The 18,934-nt window shown below is 40.6% G+C and overlaps 2 protein-coding genes across 2 annotated transcripts in view; both read right to left on the reverse strand.

Annotated features, from left to right (window-relative positions):
- LOC112323178 (protein POLR1D) overlaps positions 1-18,934 on the reverse strand; it is a 48,141-nt gene that overhangs the window by 6,822 nt on the left and 22,385 nt on the right. Inside the window, exon 2 of the mRNA XM_024580818.3 lies at positions 15,826-15,900. Coding sequence (XP_024436586.3) covers positions 15,826-15,900 — 75 coding nt within the window. The remainder of the gene's footprint in view (positions 1-15,825; positions 15,901-18,934) is intronic.
- LOC112323174 (glyceraldehyde-3-phosphate dehydrogenase-like) lies at positions 7,664-8,946 on the reverse strand. The gene is given in 1 exon segment (XM_024580814.3): positions 7,664-8,946. A coding segment is annotated over 1 exon segment (1,002 nt). The 5' UTR covers positions 8,877-8,946; the 3' UTR covers positions 7,664-7,874.

Consider the following 18,934-nt stretch of genomic DNA (forward strand, 5'->3'; position numbering starts at 1 on the left):
CCACGCAACCTAGGGCTCCAGCTCGGGGAAATAAAGCCTCAAACCTCTGATTGAAGGCGCCCCTGGGGGTTGGGGCGGCAGCAGGAGAGACTCCCGGCCTCACGGGAGAGGTTGTTGGAGAGACCCACAGGGGCCTGGAGGGTGCACAGGCCCACTTACTCGGGAGCCAGCACCAGCGTGGCCCAGTTTGATTGTGGGTATCGGAGTGAAAGATTGAAATCCGGAGGAGAGTGAGGCGGGTGCCATTGCTCCTACTCGGCCCCTCCCCCACGCACAGCGTCACAGCACAGGGACCAGCATTACCCTGGCCCGGTGAACACCTAAGGCTCCGCCCCTTAAAGTAACTGATGCGCCAAGACAAACAAACAAACAAACAAAAAATGGCCCAAATGACAGAACACTTCAAAGCTCCAGAAAAAATACAACTAAGCGACGAAGAGATAGCCAACCTATCGGATGCACAGTTCAAAGCACTGGTTATCAATATGCTCACAGACTTGGTTGAATCTGTTCGAAAAACAGATGAAAAAATGAAGCCTATGCTAAGAGAAACAAAGGAAAATGTACAGGGAACCAATAGTGATAAGAAGGAAACTGGGACTCAAATCAACGGTGTGGACCAGAAGGAAGAAACAAACATCCAACCAGAAAAGAATGAAGAAACAAGAACTTGGAAAAATGAGGAGAGGCTTAGGAACCTCCAGGACACCTTGAAACGTTCCAACATCCGAATTATACGGGTGCCAGAAGGAGAAGAGGAAGAACAAAAAATTGAAAACTTATTTGAACAAATAATGGAGAACTTCCCCGATCTGGCAAATAGACTTCCAGGAAGTCCAGGAAGCTCAGAGAGTCCCAAAGTAGCTGGACCCAAGGAGGAACACAACAAGGCACATCATAATTACATTACCCAAGATTAAACGCAAGGACCTACATCCAAGATTACTGTATCCAGCAAAGCTATCATTTAGAATGGAAGGGAAGATAAAGTGCTTCTCAGATAAGGTCAAGTTAAAGAAGCTCATCATCACCAAGCCCTTATTATATGAAATGTTAAAGGGAGTTACCTAATGAAAAAGAAGATCAAAAATAGGAAGAGTCAAAATGACAGCAAACTCACAGTTATTAACGACCACACATAAAACAAAAACGAGAGCAAACTAGGCAAACAACTAGAACATGAGGGTTGTCAATAAGGGAGTGGGAGGGGGAGAGGGGGGTAAAGGTACAGAGAATAAGTAGCATAGATGATAGGTGGAAAATAGACAGGGGGAGGGTAAAAATAGTGTAGGAAATGTAGAAGCCAAAGAACTTATAAGTATGACCCATGGACATGAACTATGGGGGGGGAATGTGGGAGGGAGGGGGGTGGGCAGAATGGAGTGGAGTGGGGGGGGAAATGGGACAACTGTAATAGCATAATCAATAAATATATTAAAAACACACACACACATACACACACACAAAAGAAGTCATAACATTTTGAGCAAGAACCATTGGGGGTACTTGTGGTGCATACCATCTGTGCTACAGTTCCTTTCTAAAGTGAGAAATTTATACCTAAATTTAGAAGGTAATCTGGACCCAAGGGTTTAAACAAAGAATTATAAATTCCTTTCAGAAAAAAAGCAGAAAATAACCTATGTTATTATTATTTACTGTCTCTTCATGAAAAAGAACATATATAGCACCTAAATAATTTAATATACCAGGGATTTTTCTACGATGGCAACTCAAGAGAACATCCGAGTTTCAAATCACCTGGGATGATAAGCTAATCAAGAACAGAACAGAATATCTGTTGTTTCTCAATTATATATTCTAGTGTATATACATATATACACACACATACATATATATACGAGCTATCAAGAAAAAGTTAATGAGATATTCTATAGAAATTTTCATAAAAATAGTTAAAGTAAAAAAGTTTCAGTATTTGGAAAGATTAGACTTTTATATCTGAAAAGTTTCACTTTCCAGGCTATCTCAGTTCTCCATGGACACCAAGGTCAATGGGAACCGGGTGTTACCTCTGAGCTTATAACTTGCATTTCCTAATAAGCTGGAAACTGTTCATAGATGGTCCTAAGATATAAAACTTACGGTTGAAGTAGGTAGGTGGTCTCCATGGCTGCGTGTAGATTTAAAATTCTCTACTCATGTTCCTTATGTTTACCCTTCAGAAAATTACTCTGTTCTCATCTATCATGTCAGGATATTACTTCATTTCATTGATCTCTCTATTTTCTTGTTTCTCTTAGTGCCATTTTTTTCCCTGTATTTGAGATGACATGACAAGCCAGCATTCGATGAATATCTAACTCAACTGCTGTATTGTCTTTTTCAGCCAGCACTGAGGTAAAACCCTGAGCCCCGCAGTAAGGGCTTAGGTCATGGCTGCTCCATGTGTCTGCTCTATGTCACTGTCTATGCCCAAAGGGGTGCTGGGGTGGGGGACCGAAGGAGGCCACAGGACAGGGCAGCTGCGTTCCTGTCCGTAGCTCTGACCCATACAATGTTGACTTTCTCATCCCAGCTAGTTATCTTTATTTTTGGTTTCATAAAGTTATACTAGCTTATGTGTGAAGAGCCAGATTTAAGGTGCTAACAACATAAATTGTTATAAAACTCTAAATATAATGAAACTGGTTAAAACAACTCTGGAAAGTAGCCCTGACAGCACCAGCAGACTGAAGATCCAGCATTCTACCTACATGAAACTGGAAAAGCGAAGCCATTGCCTTCACTTTCAAAGCTGTCAGCCCAGAAGCGGTGTTGAGGGTTTCTGCACACCCCGGGAAGGGCAGACTTCCAGAGAACCTGCCATTAGAGAGACTAAGCCTTTCGTCTTTACTTACTTATTTTTTTGAATAGGCATACTGTAGAACGTAATTGCAAAAATAAGGTGCCTTCTTCCTGCAGTTATCATACTAAACTTAGGAAAAACAGTAAACTGTAAAACAAACCTAGAGAACAAGAAGGGGAAGACAAATATAATTTTTTTTTCAGATTTTGATACTTTTGTCTCTCTACTGCTGAAGGATGGAGATAGCATTCTACAGATTTAGACCTGCCACTTTGGGTTTATAAAACAGTCTCATGAATATGACCCATCCAGTAGCGACACATGATCAACAGCCAATAATAATAGCACTAGTGATGCTAACACTTATGAAACAATCACCCTGTGCTATTACCTTACCTCATTTCATTTCTCCAACCACAGGACATGGAGCTGGGATTGGAACCAGGGAGTCTGACTCTAGAGCCCACCCTCCCGGCACTATTTCAGATGAAGCAGGAGGAGGAGAAGAAAGGCATGCTGCAGTCTAATCAGATGGCCAATTTCCAGAGCAGTTAGGGAAAGAAACCATAGGTGAAAAGCCCATCAGCACACATGTAGTCGAGGCTTCTCTGTCTAGGACAGGCACCAGGAAGCAGATCTGTCCACAGCATCAAGTCATCTAAGAATAGCTGTCTACTCACAAGCCCAAAATACAGACAAAGGCACAGAACTCCCCAAACACACTTGAATTGACTTTGCTTTTTGGGAAGTACAATAGGCAGTGGGAAATTATGGTTCTAACTTTTAGGGTTTGGGAAAATGAGTCCTTGTGATCAAGGAAGCAAGGTTCCAGCCAATGCATCCCAATTCATTCCTCATTCCACAGCCAAACCCATCCCCACACCAGCAGACAGCATTTTATCTTCCATTCTCTACGTATCTGCACACTTTCAGAAACAAGTACAACTATGCTTCCAACGTGCCATGAAACAAGGGCACTATTTTGAAGTCTTGATCACAACTCATTTTGTTGTCTAATGCTGCCGCAACTACCCTAACCCCCCATGCAGCTAGTTGATAATCTGGCAATCAAATGCCTCAGCAGTGGCCACATGAGAAATTCTTTTACAGTGTTATGATCCCCATTACTAAGCTGTTCATCCTTAATTCCTCTGCATACAACAGTCCTGAGGCCCACAGTAGGTTTTTCAGTGCACTTTGTATATACCAGCACACCTAAAAGAAGTGAAAAATAGTTGACATAGATGCACATAGCTATGATATTTATTTTTGTAAATATTTCATGTTTCATATGTAAGACATTATACTAGGTCCTGAAGCAAAGACAAATACCAGATTCTGTCTCTGTATTTCTGCTCTTTGGGGGACTACTGAGAGGAAAGAAGGCTGGGAAGATGAAATTCAGAAGCAGACATGTACATAGTGGTGAAATGGGGTAGACACTAGGCTATGTCCTTGGTCTCCTGATCCCTCAGCAATAAAAAACATTTACACAGCTACACGATCCAATGGAAACTTTCTGGGCTCTTTGATGCACTTTCAGAACTGGATAGGAAAGGAATGTGGGAAGCAGGGGCAGGAAGCATCGGTGATGTTTTGATGTTAACAAACAATAATCCACAGAAGAGAGGTAGTACAGAGCTAGAAACAAGAAAGCAAACTTCTAGTCCCATTAGCAGTTGGCTAGCCAAGGCCTAGGAAACCTCTTTGGGCCCCGTGTTCTTAAACTATAAAGAAAAAGCTTTGGATCTCTGTGGCCCTGAAATACTGCCAAGAGCCTCAGCCAGGCTGAGCCTCACTCTGAAATCCGAGCACTTCCTCCTTCTAGCTGCTGCATTGAGCTCACCTGCTCACTTGTCACTTTCCACAAGTGGATTAACAACTTTAGGGCCAGGAGAGCATACTGCTTTGACTGCTGCCTATGTTTGGCCTCTTAACATACATATTGGTGCTCTGTGCATATTCAAATAAGTATAAATACAATGCCCAGATAATCAAAAGATGATGACATAAAGTAGAAGAATGATGTAAGTGACGGTCTCCCTTATTATCAGATCGATCCCATGCCAAAACAGACAGCACCCCAAAATGTCATTCCTTAACAACTAGGTTAAAAAAATGAAGAATCATTTTTTGTCAGGTTAGATCTTTGGAACTTTTTGTACAAAAAGATAAGCCTTTCCAAGTATAAGGCTGAAGTTCTACAGGCGCTAGACTCAAGAATGTGACCAGAATAAAAACAGCTTTGTAGCCAATGAAGTTAAGCCTGTTTCTAAAATTTATCCTTATAAATTCCTTAATGTCAACTCAAAAGAAGTCATATGGCCCAATATTCTAGCTTCTCTGAGGCCTGTGTCAAGAACACTTCTAAACAGATTCTTTTGATGAAATACTTTCAAGTATAGAGCAGCAAATGTTCTTTTTCTTTATAAAATAAAAATGGCCTTACATTTGCATTCCCTTTAGTTCAGCCATTTCTTTCTGGCGATGATTCAACTACCTCACCATGATCAATTTATGGAATATCGAAGAAGAAAAAAATAATGTCACTCTAGTTTTATTTTAAATTTTAAAGCACAAATAAAGGTCTTCTAGATCAGGTGTGTCAAACTCATTTTCACCGGGGGCCACATAAGCCTCGCGGTTGCCTTCAAAGGGCAAAATGCACTTTAGGACTGTATAAAAGTAACTACTCCTTAACAGTTAAGCGAGAGCTTGGCGTTGCCGCCAGGTAGAAACAAGGTGGAAGGCTGGATTCGGGCCTTGCGTTTGCCACCTGTGTTCTAGAGGCTTAGAAAAAGAGACCCACTAGTAAACAACAAACTGTCTATTCCTCGCAGACCTGTCCAAGGAGGTCGGCTGGACAGACAGGGATCTGGGGATTCCAGGACTCGACACCTGGCTACCCGAGTACAGTCCAGGCTGTTTGCCCAAGAGAGGTGTGGGGACACTCTGAATGCTGCAGAGCTGGTTGGTATCATTCTTTTTAATAAATAGGGATTAGTATAGTGTTTTTCAAATTTGCGTGCACTTCAGAACCACCTAGGTATCTTTTTAAAAGTCCAAAACCCAGGCCGTACCCCAAACTAATAGTTTTTGATGGTGGGACACAGACATGTATTTTTGGAAGTTTCCAGTTGATTTAAATGTGCAGATAAGTTTGGCAACCAATGGATTAGTGATTAAAAGTTTGTATGTACACACACAGAAAACCAGGAGTTCTTGCAGGATGAGCACAATGGGAAAGATGTTCTTTGTCCCAGCAATAGGAAGCAGAAGCGAGTCATGGTTGTCCTTGGGCTGGACCCTTCAAAGTCCACATCGTTTCAAGGGGGGTCCAGCCCACAGCCTGCAGGTCGCACGTGACCCAGGATGGCTAAGAGTGCAGCCCAACACAAAATCGTAAATTTAATTAAAACCCTTTTTTTGCTCATCAGTTTTTGTTAGTGTTTGTGTACTTAACGTGTGGCCCAAGACAACTCTTCTTCTTCCAGTGTGGCCCAGAGACGCCAAAAGGTTGGACACCCCTGCTAGGGTGTGTTAGACTGAAAGAACTCGGTGTTCATTGCCAATGATGAAACTGGAGTTTTCTAGTAAAAAAAATACTTCTGGAAAACTGCGAACTTGACAGGTTCCCAATACTTAGAGACTTTTCTGATGAGTTTAGTGGTGATATTTACAAATGTGTTGATATTCTTCATCTACTTCAACCGAAGGAAGCTATTACAATAGACTGACTACAGAGGCAGATTGAAATTCCAGGTCTTTTATAGGCGAGACATCAAAGAGGTTTGCAAGAACATGAAACAATGCCACTCTACTCAATATATACATTTTTTTGCATATATAGTTATTTTACAAAAACAAAGTACCTTAATATGTAATGAGTTTATTATTGGTATTTAAAAATGGATAAATACTGTAACAATTCCTCCATTTTAATTTAAAACACAGTAAATAGAGATTGATATAACCCACACAAAAAAAATGTTCTTTGGGATCCCTAATAAATTTTAAGAGTGTAAAGTTTCCTAAAACCAAAAAGTTTGAGGACCACTGTTATAAATCTAACAATGGAAAAAACTAACAATGTCAGCAAGAATACTTGTTGTGTAGACTAACAGGAAAATGTAAGTTTTACATTTTGTCTCCTTAGACCTACCGTATAACTCGGGAATGTCTTACTTTGCCTGCCATCTTTTACTCCCTTTTCAACATGCTTCTCCCTCCTTCATGGGAAGAGGCTGCTAGTTGTCCCTCAATATCCATTCTTTCATTCTTCTATAGTAAAAGCGCTCCAGATATTTATCTGGCACGACTGCCTGGGAAAAAAAAGACTAAATTCCTGGCCTTGCAGCTAAGTGTAGACATGAAATTAAATTCTGGCCAATGGAGTATATGTAGAAATGGTGTGCACAGCTTCTGGGAAGTGTTCTTTATTAAAGGGAAAGAGCATGCTTTCCTTCTCTTCTTCCTTTCTGCTAACTGAAATTAGTAGATTTAACGGTGCTATAATATTAGATCATGTGAAAAAGAATGACAGCCTATGGCTGGGATATTTGGAAACTGGAAGGAAACTGGATCCTCAATAACTTTAAGGAACTGCCATCTAACTGATATGATACCAAGAGAGTACATCAATACTTCCATAAATCTCAAGGTGGCTTGTGCATATGGTAACTCTCCCAGGGGGGCAAAGAGCTGGTATTGATATACTAGTTATTTCACTACCAGAAAGTTCTACTAAGCAAAGTGGCATGATGGTGGTCAGAATGAATGACTTCTAGCTGCCTAGAAACAACTAACTGATCTTCTTGAACTCTTCTCACATAGTAAGAATTCTAACAGGTATTTTCTTTCTTTTTTGGGGGGGGGGTGCAGTGAACTTTATTGATGGTGCATGACAAGGCAGGGCTCCCTAAGCCCCTCCCCTCTTCAGGGGGTCTAGGATGGAAATTGGAGGTTAGGAGATTCTCAGTGTGTTGGGGGATCGGTTTGGGGTAAGGACTCCCCAGCAGCTGAGGGTCTCTCTTCCTGTCACTGGGGCTGGTGGTCCATGGGGCTCTTACTCCTTGGAGGCCATGTGGACCACAAGGTCCACCACCCTGTTGCTGTAGCTGAATTCATTGTCATACCAGGAAATGAGCTTGACAAAGTGGTCATTGAGGGTAAAGCCAGCTCCAGCATTGAAGGTGGAGGAGTGGGTGTCACTGTTAAAGTCGCAGGAGACAACCTGGTCCTCAGTATAGCCCAGGATGCCCTTGAGGGGTCCCTCTGATGCCTGCTCCACTACCTTCTTGATGTCATCGTATTTGGCAGCTTTCTCCAGGCGGCAGGTCAGATCCACAACTAACAGGTTGGGGGTGGGGACACGGAAGGCCATTCCAGTGAGCTTCCCGTGCAGCTCAGGGATGACCTTGTCCACAGCCTTGGCAGTGCCAGTGGACACAGGGATGATGTTCTGGGCAGCCCCTTGGCCATCACGCCACAGCTTACCAGAGGGGCCATCCACAGTCTTCTGGGTGGCAGTGATGGCATGGACTGTGGTTATGAGTCCCTCCTTGATGCCAAAGTTGTCATGGATGACCTTGGCCAGGGGGGCCAAGCAGTTGGTGGTGCAGGAGGCATTGCCGACAATCTTCATGGAGTTGTCATACTTGTCATGGTTCACACCCATCACAAACATGGGGGCATCCGCAGAAGGGGCAGAGATGATGACCCTCTTGGCTCCACCCTTCAAGTGAGCCCCAGCCTTCTCCATGGTGGTGAGGACACCAGTGGACTCCACAACATATTCAGCACCAGCATCACCTCATTTGATGTTGGCGGGATCTCACTCCTTGAAGATGGAGATGGACTTCCCATTGATGACAAACTTCCCGTTCTCAGCCTTGACCGTGCCTTTGAACTTGCTGTGAGTAGAATCATACTGGAACATGTAGACCATGTAGTTGAGGTCAATGAAAGGGTCATTGATGGTGACAACGTCCGCTCTGCCAGAGTAAAAGGCAGCCCTGGTGACCAGGCACCCAATATGGCCAAATCCGTTCACTCTGATCTTCACCATCGTGTCTCAGGGTTGAGGCCGCTGGCACTGCGCAGGAAGACGCAGCTGTCTGTTGAACTGGAGGAGCAGAGCGCCCTGGTATTTTCTTATTCACTTGTCAAATCATCTGAATTTATGATTTAGCTCTATGCTAATTCTTTAGATTGGAACAATGACTAATGTCAACCTGATGAAGGTCCTGCCATACACCAAAAACCAAAGCAGCCTGCCCCTAACAAAGTTTGTACTAACGTGATTCCCATTAGCACAGGCAACTTATCTCAGTAAAGGATGGAGGAGTACTAGAAAGAAGATAAAAGCAGATGTAACTACTGATAACATTCACTGCTCCACACCAGGACTCTTGCTAAGTGTTTTCAGACATATTAACTCACCAAAGTTTTACAACCATCCTTCCAGGAGGTAGGTATTTTTTTGAATCTGTATTACATACAGATTGATTCACACTGGATTATTTCATTATATCACTTCATCCATAAATACATCAGAATGAATTTCTAAAAAAATAATAGCTTTTTAAAAACAAAATAACAGCAATATCATTTTCACATATAAAAATTAATATTAATTCCTTAATAGCATCAAATACCTCCAACTTTTAGTTAGTTTGAGTAAGAATTCTAAAATGGTACACATTTTACTAGATGTGTCTGAAACCTATTAATTCATAGGATACCCCTCCTTCTCCTCCTCCATTTCTCCTGACAATTCAGTTGTTAAATTGGTTGTTTTTTCCATAGAATGTCACCACATTTTGGATTTTTGTGATTTTATTCCTCTAGTGTGGTTTTACAGGCTGCTCTGCCCTCTGTATTTCCTGCAAACTATTAGTTCTACTGGAGACTTAACCAGATTTGAGTTCCATTTTTTGACGAGGGTGTGTGAAGGGGTGGTATGCCTTTCTTATAGTGGTGCAAAGGCCGATCAATAAATTCAGGTGTTGTCAGGCTGACCCAGTCACCAGGAAATTACCCAGCAATTTTTCATCTGCTAGATTTAACAGCCATTGGTGATTTTTACCTAGATTTAATCTATCATTAGGGATGGTAAAATGATGACATTCTTTGTTTTTAACCATGGTTACTGAGGTATAATTCATACAGAATAAAATTTATCCTTTTAAATAGTAGTATGAGTTCTGACAAATACATGAGGTCATGTAATTACCATGAAAGTCAAAATATAGAATGGTTCCATCATCCATAAAACTTCTGCAGTAAATCCTTTCTTCTGCCCCCACTTCCTGGGGACAAACAATGACCCATTCTGGCTTTTCTAAAATGTCATACAAATGAAATCTGCATGATGTTTGGTGTCTAGCTTCTTTCACTCAGCACAATGCTTCTGAGGTCATCCATGCAGTAAGCATCAGTAGTTCTTTCCATTTTATTATTGAATAGTACTGAAAGTATGGATATAACCACAATTTCTTTATCTATTCATCAACCATTGGACATTTGGGTTATTTCCAATTTTGAACTATCATGAATAATGTTGCTATGAACATTACTGTACAGATTTTTCTGTGGGCTTAAGTTTTCAATTCTCTGGTAATTGGGTAGAATTCTGTATGTACGTAAGAAATTCTTAACTTTTTTCTTTTTTAAAAATATGCTATTACAGTTGTCCCATTTCCACCCCTTCACTCCACTCCATCCTGCACAACCCCTATAATTTCACGTCCATGGTTCACATTCCCCCCCTATAGTTCATGTCCATGGGTCATACTTATAAGTTCTTTGGCTTCTACATTTCCTATACTATTCTTACCTTCCCCCTGTCTATTTTCTACCTATCATTTATGCTACTTGTTCTCTGTACCTTTCCCCCCTCTCTCCCCCTCCCACTCCCCTGTTGATAACCCTCCATGTGATCTCCATTTCTGTGGTTCTGTTCCTGTTCTAGTTGTTTGCTTAGTTTGCTTTTGTTTTAGGTGTGGTTGTTAATAACTGATTTTGCTGTCATTTTTACTGTTCCTATTTTTTATCTTCTTTTTCTTAGATAAATCCCTTTAACATTTCATATAATAAGGGCTTGGTGATGATGAACTCCTTGAACTTGACCTTATCTGAGAAGCACTTTATCTGCCCTTCCATTCTAAATGAGAGCTTTGCTGGACACAGTAATCTTGGATGTAGGCCCTTGCCTTTCATGACTTTGAATACTTCTTGCCAGTCCCTTCTTCCCTGTAAGGTCTCTTTCGAGAAATCAGCTGACAGTCTTATGGGAACTCCTTGGTAGGTAACTGTGTCCTTATCCCTTGCTGCTTCTAAGATTCTCTCCTTCTGTTTCATCTCGGGTAATGTAATGATGATGTGCCTTGGTGTGTTCCTCCTTGGGTCCAGCTTCTTTGGGACTCTCTGAGCTTCCTGGACTTCCTGGAAGTCTATTTCCTTTGCCAAATGAGAGAAGTTCTCCTTCATTATTTGTTCAAATAAGTGTTCAATTTTTTGTTCTTCCTCTTCTCCTTCTGGCACCCCTATAATTCGGATGTTGGAACGTTTCAAGATGTTCTGGAGGTTCCTAAGCCTCTCATTTTCCTGAATTCTTGTTTCTTCATTCTTTTCTGGTTGGATGTTTCTTTCTTCCTTCTGGTCCACACCGTTGATTTGAGTCCCAGTTTTCTTCCCATCACTATTGGTTCCCTGTACATTTTCCTTTGTTTCTCTTAGCATAGCCTTGATTTTTCATCTAATTTGCGACCAAATTCAACCAATTCTGTGAGCATCCTAATTACCAGTGTTTTGAACTGTGCGTGTGATAGGTTGGCTACCTACTCACTGCTTAGCTCAATTACTTCTGGAGCTTTGAACTGTTCTTTCATTTGGGCCTTTTTTTTTTTGGTCTTGGTGAGTCTGTTACATAAAGGAGCGGAGCCTTAGGTGTTCCCCGGGGTGGGGTAACGCTGGTTGCTGCGCTGTGACACTGTATGTGGGGGAGGGGCCAAGAGGGAGCAATTGCGCTTGCTTCACTCTCTGCTGGATTTCAGTCACTCCCTCCACTACCCACAATCAAACTGGGCCCCTCTAGAGCTGATTCCCAAGTGGGTGGACTTGTGCACGCTCTAGGCCCCTGTGGGTCTCTCCAATGAACTGTCCTGTGAGGCTAGGAGTTTCTCCAGCTGCTGCCTCAATCCACACAGGTGTTTTCAATCAGATTTGAGGTTTTATTTCCCCCTTGCTGGATCCCTGGGTTGCGAGGTCTGCTTCGCTCCCCCACCGTTCCTCTCAGTTTATCTATGCGCGAATGTGGGGCCGCAGGGTCTGCTAGCAGTCGTACTTGCTGCCCCGTTCGCTCCACATTCTGCCAGTCTCTGGGTCCCGCCGCAGCAATGTGAGTCCCCTCCTACCGGTCTGGATGAATGTTTCTTTTTTATCTTCTTGTTTCTCGAACTTCCCTGTGGTTCCATTTTCTGTCAGTTCTGGTTGTTTTTGTTTTTATATTGTTGTTGTCCTTCTTTTGGTTGTGCGAGGAGGCACAGTTTGTCTACCTATGCCTCCATCTTGGTTCTCCAAGTTTTTTTATTTTAGTGATTCTAGTGAATGTGCTCTGGCAGCTGTCATTTTTAACTTGCTTTTTCCTGGGAACTAATGATTTGAGCACCTTTTCATATGCTTATTGGCCAATTTTGTGTCATTTTTGATGAAGAGTTTACTCAAATGTTTTGTCTATTTTAAATTAGACTGTCTCTTAATTGAGTTAAGAATTACATTATGTAGTTATTTTATTGTCATATTTTTTCTTCTTTTTCTTGAAGAAATCTCTTTAATATATCCTGTAATGTTGGTTTGGTGAAGATGAAGTCCTTTAGCTTTTTCTTGTCTGGGAAACTCTTTATCTCTCCTTTGATTCTAAATGATAGACTTGCTGGGTAGGATAATCTTGGTTGTAGGCCCTTGCTTTTTATCACTTTGAAAATTTTGTTAATCCCTTCTGGCCTGCAAAGTTTCTGTTGAGAAGTCAGCTGACAGTCTTATAGGAGCTCTCTATCCTAAGTACTTATCCCTTGTTACTTTGAAGATTCTCTGTTTGTATTTAACCTTTGACATTTTAATTATGATGTATCTTGTATGAGCCTCTCTGGGTTTGTTTTACTTGGGACTGTCTGTGCTTCTTTAACTTGTATATCTACTTTCTTTGCCAGGTTAGCAAAGTTTTCTGTCATTATTTCTTCAAAGAGGTTTTTAATTCCTGTGCTCTCTCTTCTTCTGGTATTCCTTTGATGTGGATGTTGGTATGCTTGATGTTGTCCCAGAAGCCCCTTAAACTATCCTCATTTTTAAAAATTCTTTTATTTTTTAGCTGTTCTGATTGGGTATTTTCTGCTTCCTTCCAATCTCCAAATCGCTGATTTGAATCTCTGCTTCATCTACTTTCCTATTTCCTGTAATGTATTCTTCATTTCTGTTAGTGTATCCTTAATTTCTGGCTGGCTCTTTTTTATGTTTTCTATCTCATTTTTATCTCTTTATTAAAGTTCTCAATGAATTCATCTAATCTTCCCCAGTGAGCATCCTTTTAATCAGTGTTTTGAACTCTGCATCTGGTAGATTATGTGTCTCCATTTTGTTTAGTTCTTTTCTGGAGTTTTGTTCTGTTCTTTCATTTAGAACGTGTCTCTTTGTCTCCTAATTTTGGCTGCCTCCCTGTGTTTGCTTCTACATATTAAGTAGGTCTGCTATGTCTCCAGGTCTTCATAAAGTAGCCTTACATAGGAGGTGCCCTATGGGACCCAGTGATACCGTCTCCCTGGTCATCTGGGTGGAGTGCTCCAGGTGTGTCCTTTGTGGGTTATGAGTTGCCTCCAGCTGTAATTGAGTCCTGACTGCTTTTGGCCCAACAATGAGAAGGACTGACCTTTAGGCTTCTTGGTTGTGAGGAATGACCATGATTATAGTGGAGGTACTACTGGGCAGGGACTGACCCCACAGACCAGGAGTCACTTTAACAGGGCTCTGGTGCCTGCTGAGTCTGCCCTCTGGGTATGTCATTTGTGGAGCTGGTTGGATAGTGTTTTGGTGTGGTCTGAAGTTGACCACCAGGTGTGTTAGTTCTGGGTCCTCTTGTGAGGGGATCTGGTGCAGGCCAAGGTCAGCTGCTGCCTGTGCCTAGTCCAGGGTCACTTTGTATGAGCTACAGAGAGATCTGTAGAAGGTTATCACTTTTGCTGGGCTTAGAGGTGCCTGGGAGAGGCTAAGCTGGGAACCAAGGCCAGCTGCCACTATTGCCGATTTTGGGGCCACTTATGGCTGAGGCCAGCTGCTGCTTGTTTGGGGTTTGTAAACCTTTAAGACATTTTAGGAAAGTCCCCAGAGTGAGCCAAGTATAGTCATTTGTATGGAAAAGCCGCTGGAAGCGGCTTGGGGGAACCTGCAAGTTGGATGGCGTGGGGTCTCAAGGAATCATCAGGGCAGGATGAATGTGTTACCTAGGTTGATAGAAACTCAGACTTGGAGCCTTCCTGCACCTGCAGGCTCTGTGAGGGGACAGCTTAACAAAGGATAATGCAGCTGCTAGCACTTCTGTCTGGGAGAAAGCTGCCCCTCCAGCCCTCGCCCTGAGGATAGACAATTCAGTTCCTCCTTATAGGTCCGCAGTGCTTTTCAAGATGCTGCCCCAGTACTGGAGCTTAGAGTAAGTGAGTCAATCAGTAAGTGAGTCAGTCCATGCACTGGTCCTTTAGAGGAACACCTGGCATTCCAGAAGCCCTCTATCTCACTTAGCCACAATCCTTGCTGGTTTTTACAACCAGAAGTTATGGGGATTTCTCTTCCTGGCATTGGAGCTCAGGGCTGGGGGCCCTGATGTGAGGCTGGAACACCTCAATCCTCAGGGGGGACCTCCACAACAAAGATATCCCTCTTTTTCTTAATGGTCACACCATGGCTGTGGGGCCTGCTTGTTCTGTATATCTGTTCCTCCTACCAGTATCCATGTGGCTTCTTCTGAATATCTGAATATCTTTAGTTTTTCTTTTGTTTCCTTGCTTTGTGAGAGAGGAAGGGAGAGAGAGAAACATCGATGTGAGAGAGAAACATCAATGGGCTGCCTTCTCATATGCACCCCAACTAGGGATCAAACCCTCAACCTGGTTATGTGGCCTGACCGGGAATCAAATCTACAACCTTTCAGTTACTGGATGATGTTCCAACCAACTAAGCCACACTGGCCAGAGCTATATCCTTAGTTTTAAGACTTCTACTTAACTAGTCTTCAGGCAGTTCTCAATGATGGTTGTTCTGTAGTTTAGTTGTAATTTTGATTTGCATTGGAGGAGGTATGCACAGCCTTTACCTAATCTGCCATCTTGACAGTAATCCTATTTTTATATATTACTTTTAATGGTTCACAGTACTCCACTGTAGTAAATTTTAAATTGTAGGTAAGAGATCTAAAATCAGCATATTTGTTGAATGTGAATGCCATTGCTAAAGTAATGCTTAAAAGAGGAGACTTGATTCTTAGGACTAAATTTTTCCTTTGCTTATATTACTAAGTTTTAACCAGCTCTATTTTGTATAGAAACTGCTAAGGTAAACTCAATTCTACATGGCTGAATTGTCACATAATCAAAATACTTACAATTAGAATTACTTTAAGTAAAATTTAATTTACCAATGACTATAATTAAAACAGAATTTTTAAATAATGAATACTGACATAGCGCTACTCTCACATAGGCGCCTTTTAGGCACAGTAGTATCTACACATCTCTTGGAGATTTGAGACCCAAAGGGATAAAACCATGCCAGGGATTCTTATACACATCCCTCTGCCCACTTATTCATGTTATTAGAGTTCCTTGGCGTCAGCCTCAGTGGCATTCTCTTGTACTTGCCTCAGGTGATTTCCTCCAAATCCATGGTTTTACATTACCTCTATCTGCTAGTTAAGACTTTTTTCTTTAGTATTTATTTTAAGTTTTGAGGAATATTACTCAAGCACTTACCAGCCCATGGGCCCCATTGTTTCTGCCCTTGTTTTCCCACGTTTTGCTTCTGTAAGCAGTTCTTCTATCGCTTTCCTGATGGGAAAAAGGAAGAAATTTGAGAGGTAGTCACCCCACTAAATTCTAAAATCAATTTATTCCATTTATGTGATCTTGGGAAAGAAACAGCTCTGAAACACAAAATTTCAAAATTGGTGAAGAAATTTTTAAAAATGGTTGATAGTTTTGAATACATAAAAATTAAAAAGTAAACTTTTTTATGGGAAGGGGAAAAACACGGAAAAGAAAACTAAAGAAAAAATAACAAATTACATCCATGTTAAAAATGTCCAAATGCATTATTATTCTAAGAAATACAAATTAAATCAACAATGATGAATATGTTTTTTGCTCACCTGTTAGTGAGGGAGTAGTAAAACAGATATTCTTTTCTCTACCATTTGGGACCAAAGCTGATGTAACATTTCTGGAGGACAATTTGACAACCTGATTAAGGGCCTTAAAAATAATGCATACCTATTGACCTAAAAAGTCCACTTTATCCTATGAAATATTCAAATAAGATGCCAAACCACATGTACAAGGATACTCATTAAACAACTTGTTAACAACTAAAGAAAAATAATAAAAACCTTGAATGTTTACTAAGAAAGGCTTAGCTAAAAAATAATGGCATATCCAGACAGATTAGGCAGTCATTAAAAATGAAGACAAATGAATACTTAGCACACAAAGACATTTATTAGATATTTAGTATATAGAGCTTGGTACAAAACATACAAAACAATGTACAGGGGTTAGCAACAGTAGGTTTACAGTTTTAAGTACAAGAAACAGTTTATTCTTGTATTATTATTGATTATGAACAACTGTAAGCCTACTTTTGCCATCCCTATATGTAATTTTACTTTAAATTTTATTTACATGCATATATTGCATAGAAAAACATTTGGAGAGATGTTATCAATATAGTAAGGTGAGTTTTGGGGTGCTATTTTTTGTTTGCTTCTTTAAATGTTCTATTTTTTTTCTAGAATGAATCAGTATTATCTGTGTAATTTTTATAGAGATTTTAAAAACCTGAAAACTTAATGACTAACCATATTCTGGGACTTTACTATGTCTGAGATACTGTGCAAGGTGCTATGGGTAGTAAAATACAAAGATGATCATCCCTGATTTTATTACTTCTGGCAGATAAATAATAAAGTTAAGAAAAAAGAGGTATAAAGGTGCAAACAAATATAATCCAAAGACAGAAGTATAAATCTAATCAGAATGTTTTGAAACTGGATAACTATATATTGATTCCTACAAAAACATTTAATTACACTGTTATAGTATTACTATAGATATTATTTATATAATTCTCAAATGATATTAATATCCTGTTAGTTATGAACTAATATGTTTTATTTTACATTTTTATTTTAAGCATGCACATAGCTTAAAAAGAAAAATATTACTTAAAGACTTGTAATAAAATACAGTACATAGTCTTCTGCATTATCCTTTCTTATCCACCCACCCCAAACAATTTCAACTGTTTTTTTTATCTGTTTCTTTTGGTATTTACTCCCATATTTCTAATAGTATGCTTTCAAACTATTTCACTACCCTCTTAATCTTCAATATATACATGTGGCTATTTTTCTGTAACATTAAAAAAAACCTTTTAATAATAGTGAGATCTTTAAATAGTGCCTTTTCAGCTTACTTGGCAGTGTGACACTTAAAAAAAAATGATTTTACTTATTTTTAGAGAGAGGGGAAGGGAGGCAGAAAAAGACGGACAGAAACATTGATGTGAGAGGGAAACATCGATCAGTTGTTCCTAGTATGTGCCCTGACCAGGGACTGAACCCACAACCAAGGCGCGTGCCCTGACCAGGAATTGCACCAGCGACCTTTTGTTTTGTGGGACAACACTCAACCAACTGAGCCACACTGGTCAAGGCAGCAGCATGACACTTTTTAATCCATCCTGGGAGAGTCAGTGAAGAACTGAAACACTGACCAACTGAGAGCGCCTTCTTACCCTGGACTCGCTCAATTGGATTATGTTTCACAAGCCAGCCTGCTGGTATCATGAGTAGATAAATGCATCTGATTACCACACGCTTCTCCTTCTACCTCTTTAAAATATTAATAATAATAATACAACCTACCGACGTGATCTGAAGGCTTTGTCTTATTCAGTATTTCATGGAAAAATTTATCCTATCCAGCTCCAAAACAGAGATCCTTTTTCACCCTTATAGATGTGAGTACGAAATATAAAAGGGTAAAAATATTCCAAATACCCTATTCCCAATTAGTGTGGTAGTTTCCAAATAAAAATAGGCAATCAATCATGGTCGTGTTCACCCATGTGCTCTCTCTTTTCCTGACGACAAAAGCAGTTAAAAAATCATTAGGGGAAAACTTGTTTAGACAGTTCCCCGATATAAACAAACTATGTATCCATTACAAATAAACTAGAATGCATTTTCTCATAAAATCTCTGCTAAAATGTTTGGCGAGCTTTCTGGACCAGCCCACAAAAGCCACTTTGTGTTGTAACACAGCTGAAATGCTGTACGCCTACAGGAAACAATACTCAGTCGGGAACCTTGCAAGGACCCTGAAGCATATTCCAGGCACAGCCAAGAGCTATGAAGTTTGACAGCGATTCTTCTGTAGTTTTGATTTATTTAAAACTATCTCTAGCACTGTTACTATCTGTCATGACTAAGGAAACCTTCCGATTTATAACTACAATTAAAAGGAAAAAAAGGTATATGAGAAAGACTGCCTGGGATGAAAAGAATCCAATTGCATTGAAAGATGGTAAAAGGTGGGGCTCAGACTGGGTGGAGATGGCTTTCAGTCAGCCATTCTTCTCACGGGTGAAGCCCACAGCAAATGTGGGAAGCAGTACCCCATATCCATGGTTGGGGTAGACCCAAGTTATGGATTTGTAATTTGTTTGACCAACTTACCCAAGGTAATATTGCTAATGATCACAGAAGAGGAGGAACAAATCAAAGGGTTCCATGTGTTTATGGCTATGAATTTCTTGATCTTTCTATTATACTTCCTGTCTCTTCCACAAACATTTGCACAGCAA

Source organism: Desmodus rotundus, chromosome 3 (assembly GCF_022682495.2).
Source record: "Desmodus rotundus isolate HL8 chromosome 3, HLdesRot8A.1, whole genome shotgun sequence".
Lineage (NCBI taxonomy): Eukaryota > Metazoa > Chordata > Mammalia > Chiroptera > Phyllostomidae > Desmodus > Desmodus rotundus.